At 35.4% G+C, this 9,401-nt stretch overlaps 1 protein-coding gene across 1 annotated transcript in view; it reads right to left on the bottom strand.

Moving 5' to 3' along the window:
- Positions 1 to 2,514: 2,514 nt before the first annotated feature.
- Positions 2,515 to 9,401, bottom strand: part of Lmbrd2 (LMBR1 domain containing 2) — a 44,269-nt gene continuing 37,382 nt past the window's right edge. Inside the window, exon 18 of the mRNA XM_050139030.1 lies at positions 2,515 to 8,360. Coding sequence (XP_049994987.1) covers positions 8,300 to 8,360 — 61 coding nt within the window. The 3' untranslated portion in view covers positions 2,515 to 8,299. The remainder of the gene's footprint in view (positions 8,361 to 9,401) is intronic.

The raw sequence follows: 9,401 nt of genomic DNA, 5'->3' as shown, positions 1-9,401 counted from the left end.
CTTTCCACAGGGCAGGGAACCCTGACTGCTCTTTGGATTGGAAAGGGAGGGGGAGAGGAGTGGGGGGAGGGGGAAAGGAGTGGGGGGAGGGGGAAAGGAGTGGGGGGAGGGGGAGGGAAATGGGAGGCTGGGAGGAGGCGGAAACTTTTTTCTTTTCCTTTTCTCAATAAAAAAACAAAAGAATATCAAGAATAAGCTTCAGTTAACTCCAAAAAAAAATCACAAGTACCATATACACAGTAGGTGTAATGTATATGTTTTATATTAAGCTTATTAAGAAGGGAATCTAGGCTTGGAGAGATAGCTCATGGGTTAAGAGCAATGCCTGCTCTTTCAAAGGTCCTGAGTTCAATTCCCAGCACCCACATAGTGGCTCAGGGCCACCTCTAATGGGATATAATGCTCTTTTACAGGTATACATGTAAATAGAGCACCATATACATAAAATAAATAAAAAGAAGGGAATGTAATAGCTAGAGTGAAGAAAAAAAAGCTGTGTGAAAAATTAATCATCACAGTACTAGCTATGGAGACCCCAAACTGTGAGCCCATTTCCACCTTGTCTGAAGGTCAGAGTTTCAACTTCCTGGAAGTTGTTGCCATTCCTTGCTCAGAGTTGGAACTTCAAGGTTATTGTCTGTTTCAAGTCAAAGGTCCCTCCTAGAATTCTACTCGCAAGGTTATTGTCAACAGGCGTGGCTAATATCCAGATCTTGTATTTCAGGAATAGAGAAGTAAAGCTATTTCTACCCCAAACAAAAGTCTAAGGGTCCAACTAAGTTTCTATTCTCTTAGAGAGGTAACAATGGATTCCACCCAGGGAGTGGTTTGCCTAGAGTGTTTTGGTCCAGGGTGTGAGTATGACATTTTTGTTCTAGCAACAGAATGTTTACTAAGAATGTAGCCCAAGATCTTCAACTGGTGAACATTTCCTTGTATTGTGTTAATACATTTTTTTTTTTTTTATCTTACTCCTACCTTTTGGAGTAAGGGGTATTTTAAGCAAATGGAAATTAAATGTGGGTGATTTCAGTATTCACAAGAACTCCCTCCCAATACTATCCTATGTTTTCTGTTTTATTATTTTAACTCTGAAAGACCTCTGGGGCAGGGAGACTCTCACTCAAGTCTCAGGATAACATGACCTCCCTCCCCCCAGGAACTCAAGAGAGACCTTCCTTGCTACAATCACACGAGGTTTATTAACAGGACAGGAACTAGTGCACTGGGGCTGAAACTCATTTCCCACACAGGGGTCGAGAGTTAGACCAGGGGTAGCTGGGAGAAGGAGTATTTAAGGGAAGAAACCATCCAAAGGGGGTAGGCAGGGCGTCATTGGAAAATTCCGAAAATACCAGTGATAATCACTGTTTCTCAAGATTATAATCTAACTTTATCTTCAGCTAGTTCCTGAAACAGAGTCACTAAACCATTAATTTAGATTTTTGATCCTTTTCTCCCTGCTTAGATTTTTTTTTTGGCTTTTTTTTTTTTTTTTTCTGCTAGAGGGGTCTGGATTTATCCAGGTCTTTCAACTCGTATCTTTATTCTCTACTTATTTTCTAATCCCCACACCCCTACTCTGATAAGTAGTATTTTTGTTGAAGCTGGTCTCCTAGAAATAGTTTGATGGTTAAGGGAAACATTCAAGGACCAAAATCAAATAAGACAGGCAAGGATTTGTGCATGTCATACCTCTATGTGGCAGATGATGATTATTCTATGTATTCAAGAGATGTCAAATGGCTCAGGCCATTTAATTGGATATAACAGACTATTGTGTTTTTAAAGGATTTTTAAAAATAATAGTTCTAGGAAACATATAAGAAACGGAAACTGACAGTTTAGGTCTGTTTGTGTGGTGTAGTGAATAAGAAGAGTACAGAAGACAAATAATATGCTCTACTTCGAAAACAAAAGGAATGGAAGCGTGTCTATATGTTGCTTTTATTGGTTAGAGAATAAAGAAGCTTCTTTGGCCTGTAATAGGGCAGAATAGAGCTAGGTGGGGAAAACTAAATTGAACGGTAGGAGAAAGAAGGCAGAGTCAGGAAGAAGCTATGTAGATGCTGCCAGAGAAAAATGTGCTGGAAACTTGCTGGTAAGCCACAGCCATGTGGCGATTCACAGATTAATAGAAATGGATTAACCAAAGATGTAAGAGCTAGCCAATAAGAAGCTAGATCTAATAGGCCAAGCACTGATTTAATTAATACAGTGTCTGTTTATTGTGGGACTGGGCAGACAGCAGTCTCCCATCTACAAATTGGCAACCAGGCAGGACAGAAAAGTCTCTATTTTCACTGTCACTAGCATGCACATTAAGCTTCTGTTTACTTCTGTTTTCATTGTAAACACATGACAGAACAGATACTAAGAGTATATCTGTTTAATTATCCATCTTTAAATGTTCTATAAAATTTGACAGTGAATTATAAGGAATAAAGAATATCTAGATTGTCTCAAAACAGTTTAATCTCAATGGAAGATGCATAAATAACCAGCAATTGTAGCTCAAAGAAATGTAGTTTATTTCATGCAAAGCTATATAATATCCTATTTTTTAATAATGAATCATATAAACACTTTGAAAAATTCATTACATCACAGTCAGTTACAATACTACAAAGGAATTGTGAGTCAATGAGTTTGTCAAAATCAAACTAAAGAACATTATGCATAGATAAGGCCAAAGATGCTAACTTACTTACTAATAGCACTTTATAGTTTTTTCCAAATATAGATTTGAAAATGTAGTGGGAATCTACAGAAAAATAGTTTAATCTACAACCTACTGGCCAGGTAGGAAAACATCCATTCTTACACATCCAGTAATAAAAGCTGATTAAAGATAATCTTGGCATCATGCATCCCAAAAATGAAGTTACCATTTTGAAAATTGTGATTGAATACAATTTGAAAAGACTTATGTTCTATTTCATCTAGACAATTGAATTATATGAAGGCAAAATACCAAGCTCTTTATCAATGCAATGTAGAAATTAGGCTTATTGTATGCTTTTCCTGGGAACTGGTATATGTATACATACATACGAAGAAATGAAGGAAATGCAGGCATGTTTCAGATTCACATCAGAGTACTGTACTTCAGAATACTGTACTAAGGCAGTATGTTGGGTCAGAACTTATTTATGGATGACTTTAAAACTATTTAAAAGCAATACTACAATTACTTACAAAAACATTTATAAAAATTAAATACCAGGAAATAACATCAATAATTAGAGCTATTTGTCCTTTTTAATACTATAATTTATATATATATTAGGTTATAGTATTTAAAAGATAGATATACATATTCTCTATCTTCTAAAATGATAAAAATCCTTCAAGTTGTTCCCAAAATACAAAGAAAAACAAATCCATTGGATTGTTTTAAAAAATAAATAAATAACACAGTCTCTTCCCTACAGCTTGGCATGCCAAACAGGGAAGAGGCTAGCCAGTATTCTTTTGCTAAAGACAGAAGACTTATGCCGTACTACCAACTCCAAAGCTCTGCACATTAGCATGCTGTGCACTTGTTCCATGTATGTCTGCCATAGCCAGCTACTCTTCCTACTCATTTGCACCAAACACAGTCAAATTCTTTTACAAAATTATTTGTAATCAACATACCTGCAAAAGAAAAGGTTTTTGGGGAAGAAACCAAAACATCTTTTAGGATAGTGAATGCAGAATTATACCAAGTCTTACTTTATTAAGAAAAATTTAAATTATAGCAATACCTCACCTGATCTCAATGGATAAATCCTTTAAAAATGAAATTTTGTTGCTGTTGTTGTTGTTATGCTGGCTAATATGGAAGCAAATAAAGGTGAGAGCATGGCTCCATGGCAGTGGAAAGGAGGGTAGTGCCTGCACCACAGGGCTGGGATCCAGGAGCTGGAAATGGGGCTAAACCTGCCTCGTCTTCCAAATCTCTAGCTACAAAAAGCAACTGATTTGGAAGTACTATACAAAAAAAAAAAAAAAAAAAGCCCACAAAGCCTCCTGCAAACCTTTGTTCCATTGTTAAACATGAACATTTTATGAGTTCCTTTTTATGATAAATACACAATTTTTTACAGTGAAAATGACTTTTTCTGCAGTGCCCTCCTTTGTCCCCTAGAAGAAAGTGCACTGAACTAGTACACAGCACATGTCTATTCAGACACTGTCCACTGGTTCAGCAGCCTGTTTTACTCCTTAGGTACAATACTGCTATTTCAAGTAATGGGATTTTAAATCAGAAGTAGTTCCTTTTGAGTGCACTGCTCATCAAAAACAACTGTGTACATAAAACAAACAAGAGAGGAAACTCTGTCAGCATACTGAAAATCAAATGATAAAAAGAGGTGGGAAAGGAGGGAGGCTCAGAGAGTGGGAGGCACAAGAGAGAGGCAAACCCTAAATTCACTTCTTAGCTTTTAAAGTTAAATGCATAGTCCATTGCACTTTGAAAAGTCAAGAGTGTTATGACTCCCAGGGACTTGTTTTGTCTCTTAGTACAAATATACTTTCATCTTTGTGATTTTTCAGACATTCAAAATCTAAGACTAAATCTTACTTTTATAACCGGAACTGTAACTATTCGTTTTATTTCCCCCTTAAAATGGTAATCAATATGCTATCAAAACCATTTCTTAAACCTATCAAAAATATAAAATGAGGTCTGTAAATAAACATAAATGAAATCTGTCCATTAGCATGCTAGAAAAACTTTAAAAAACTGAGTGACTTTACCACCTACACTTAATTTGGACACCCATTATGTTTAAATTTTAATGATTTAAATCAGATGATTTAAATGATAGAGGCCAGAAACATACCAAGCAGCAAGAATTCTCTTTAGATGTTTAGACAGATGAATTTGATCTGTTTTTATGATGGGAACTTTTCATACTTTAACTCTTACCATTTGTGTGAATTGAGACCCTCTTGTAGGATGAAATTATTCTAAAACTCTTGTATGAATGTGGCACAGTAGCAAATATTTATGATTAGATTTATATTTTAGTTCTTATTTAAAATAATTGTACAAAAATGTACAATTAATGAAATGACTATGAAGTTGTAAAAAGTAAATTAACAATACATATAAGTGATTATTGAAATTTATAGATTTTTTTCCTATAATATTTATTTTGAGTTATTAGTTTGTTAAATGTTCTTAACTAACAATTATTTAAAAATATTGATTTAAGTGCTGTGGCACACGTCTTTAATCTTAGAACTTGAGAGGTGGAAGAGAAAGATCAGAAGTCCAAGGTCATCCTCAGTTACATAGACAGTTCAAGGCCAGCCTGGGCCACTTAAGACTTTGTCTCAAAAACAAAACAAAACAAAATTTTAGGTAAGTCTAATAAAATATTTCTTAACATGTAAGAAAGACATAAAAAGTACCAGAAATAATTCTTTAAGAAAAAATCTTGTACATAAATCATATGTACTGTATCTTTACATGTTATAAGTGTTTCAAAAAATAAAAATATTATACAAACTATCAGTGGTTTACACAAAGTATCTTAGTAAATATTAACTTAATTCCTCAGAAATAAACTCAGTCTTCCAGTATGAAATCATTACCTTCTAAACTCAAATTTACCCAGCAAAGTAACTTTCCTATATAGTCACATACAAAATTCTGTAAGAGAAACCCTTTAAAAATGTGAACACACCAAATTGGAGCACCGGAGTGAGCTCTTAAGGTCCAAATGAGGAGCAGAAGGAGGGAGAACATGAACAAGGAAGTCAAGACCACGAGGGGTGCACCCACCCACTGAGACAGTGGAACTGATCTATTGGGAGCTTACCAAGGCCAGCGGGACTGGGACTGAAAAAGCATGGGATGAAACCGGACTCTCTGAATGTGGCGGACAATGAGGGCTGATGAGAAACCAAGGACAATGGCACTGGGTTTCAATCCTAATACATGAACTGGTTTTGTGGGAGCCTAGCGCGTTCGGATGGATGCTCACCTTCCTGGACCTGGATAGAAGTGGGAGGACCTTGGACTTCTCGCAGGGCAGGGAATCTGGACTGCTCTTCAGTCTCGAGAGGGAGGGGGGGATGAAGTGGGGGGAGGGGGAGAGGAGGGGGGAGGGGAGAGGCGATGTGTGGTAGGAGGGGGAGGGAAATGGGAAAGGGGGAGGAGGCGGAAATTTTTTTTCAACAACTAAAAAAAATAAACTAAATAAAAAAAATGTGAACACACTCTGGATCACAGAAACAATAAAAATTCACTGTGGAAATAACTCAAAAGCCATAACGAAACCCAGTATTTGTGAAGGATATGTATACATATCTACATATGTATCTATACACCTATGTTTCTATTACTGTAACTTTAAAGGAAAACACCAACACATTCCTATCAATTTGTTTAGTGCATTAGCAAAGTCAGTTGTAAAGTTGGACATTTCTTCTCTTTTTATCCTTCTATTCCAACAACAGCATCTGAGTATTAAGAAAAAAAATTAACAAAAAATGTATTTAAGGAAAATTATTTTAAAGTAAATCCACAGAACAAATGATGAAACTATTTCAGCATCTTTAGACAAATTAGTTCATTTTGCTTCGGGGGCTTCAAATCTTCTCAAAGACCCCTACTTACTGTGATAATCATCCCTTTCACCTTCAAAGGACTACTCAAAGAAAAGTACAAACAAACAAAATAGCCCAGGAGAAACCCCAGCACACAATCATCAACCTAACCCCCTCACAACAGTTTCGTGAGGTAGATCAGTAGGTAAGTAGCAAATGTCCTTCATTCTGAAAATGAAGAAATTGAGGCACCGAAAGGTTCCATGATCTGCCCAAGGTATTCCAGGAACCAATCATAAAATTATGAATAGCATTACATTATCTGGTCAGCTGCCCTCTGGCCTCACTACACAGTAAAAGGTTATATGCATTATGTGTCCTTGAATTAAGCAGGCGATGCAACCTTCAATTCAGAATAAATCTATCTACTGATAATTGTTTAAAGGGGGATCTATTTGAAAGGTTATCAAAAATGCAACCATTAAAAAAGAAAAATAATGAGGATGATATGCCCTCCCTTTCAGTACCTACATAGAACTACATTCTGAACACATGGCAATATAACACTTGAACACTAGGAACAATTGCAAGGAAAACAGGTGCAAGACTGTCTGGAAAAGTTCAAGTCTGGTTATTCACATAGAATGGATTCTGTAAGAGACAAATATTTCAGGACCATAAAACAATACCTGCAAACATGATGCACTCAACCATGTTCACGTTACAATAAAACACTGGCTCTTTAAAACATAATACCCAACTTTGGCTTAAATGCAAAGGTTGAAACAACCAATTTAAAATAATAACCATGTTTAGCAAGGAAATTATTATGACATATTTCTATTCTAATACATTTTTCTGATTTTCCTAAGCTATAATTTTAGTGTTAGCAATAATTACAAATAGATTATTTTTCTTTTTACCTCTGAATAGCCAGAATAGCCAAACATTTTCTTTTTAAAAAGTATTAACAGGTATCATTTGGGGATCTCTTTGGAAATAAATAATTCACCATTAATATTTATGATTTTTTTTGGCTGGAATGGTCAGTGTCAAGTCATTATGCTAAATGCTAAAGGTGAATATTTTTCTCTGAAATAAAAATCTTTTACAAAGCAATAATATCAAAACCATAAAAAGATCCAGTTACCACAAAGAATGAAAAGAATACCACATCACCCAGTTAGAATACACATGCTAAAGACACTAACACCATCAACTGAAGAATAATCCTAATTTTACATGCAAAATTCCACTAATTTGTATACAGATCGGAAGTAGAGTTGTTTACATTCAGTTGTGTGTAATAAGAAAGCCTTATCTTAAGACATGGGTTTTGTAAATACAGTAATTAGCTGAGGTCTCGGTTCACTTTCACTTCTTTGGGAAATGTAGGTTGAACAAATTAAATTACATTTATAAAATTCTGGCTTCCTTGGACTTTAAAAGAACTCTCCTGGAAAAAAATCAACTTGAAACCAGCTGTGTTCTGTTTATCATGAATTAAACCCTTCCACTTAACTCACTTGTGAGGCAGACACTTCAGACGGTAAGCAATAAGTCCTATCAGAAAGGATGACACTCTAGCCAACAAATAACCTAGTGTTCTTAAGATGTGATCTGTTGTCAGTGCCATTTTTGTTATCCTTACTATTCACAGACAGGATAGAGGAATTGTAGGGCACAATCATGTTCATAAAGGCTGGGCTGATGCGATGACCTTGGTTACTTGAGCCATGAATTTCTTCGAACTTTAGATATCTTCAAATATTATGCTGGAAGACATGGAGAGATATCGTCCACCAGGTTGATACCTAAAAGTAAACATACAAAAATGATATAAAATATCAAAAAATAAGAGAAATGTGAGAAAACACTAAAAGTGATCATAAAATTTATAGTAACTGTAAAATTCATTCAATCACTAAAAGTAGATCCTATCTCCCAAAATTATAATCCAAAAGGATGTAAATGTAAATCAGCCAGCAACTGCTTTGAAGCCTGATTTTATATATATAGAATATATATCATAGAGTGATTTTCTATGTATAGAATATATATCATAGAGTGAAGGACATAAACAAAGTGAGGGAAGTAAGACACATTTAGGAGACTGCATAAATAAACACATTAATTGTTAAATATAGAGTATTCCAAGGCTTTCACTATTTATAGGCACTAATATACCAAGCACTTTTAGCATGTGAGATATTTTTATGTCTTTATTTTTAAAGTTATCACACAAAGTAATGGGTTTCCTTATGGCACGTGTGCACACAGACACACAACCATGTTTTACTCATACTCATTCCCTTCCTCGGTTATTCCCGACCCTGTTGTTCCCTGCTTCCTGGTCCCCTTCCTCTCCACAAGCAGTCTTCCCTTCAGCTTTCACATGTGGCCAAACCACTTAAGATCTTTTCCTTTTCTCTCACAGTCCCCTTCTTACCTTTATTTCCTTTTATATCTGGCTTATTTCATTTAATGTGATTTTTAGTTACAAATATTTTCTTGCAAAGTCATGTTTACACTTTTCCTTGTGGCTGAATAAAATCTCGTTGTATATATGGATCATCTTTCTTTAACTTTTCATGTTGGTGGACATTTAGGCTGGCTCCATGTCTTAGCTACTACTAATAATTCACAATGGATACAGATGTGAAGTGTGTTTGGTATGCCCATTTAAGCCTTCCGCGCATATAGGCAATGGCAGAGTTGGGTCATATAGCAGTTCTATTTTTATGCTTTTTGTTTTACTATTTTTCATAGCAAAACAACTGAATACATAGGCTTTGTAGTCAAAGTCCTGGAGTTAAAATACCTGATTTCTTACTTATAAACTGTGACTCTAGGAA

Source organism: Alexandromys fortis, unplaced genomic scaffold (genome assembly GCF_014885135.2).
Source record: "Alexandromys fortis isolate MF-2015 unplaced genomic scaffold, M_Fortis_MF-2015_v1.1 scaffold_37, whole genome shotgun sequence".
Classification (NCBI taxonomy): Eukaryota; Metazoa; Chordata; class Mammalia; order Rodentia; family Cricetidae; genus Alexandromys; species Alexandromys fortis.
The sequence above is the reverse complement of the archived record's forward strand: the minus strand, read 5'-3'. Positions and strand labels throughout refer to the sequence as shown.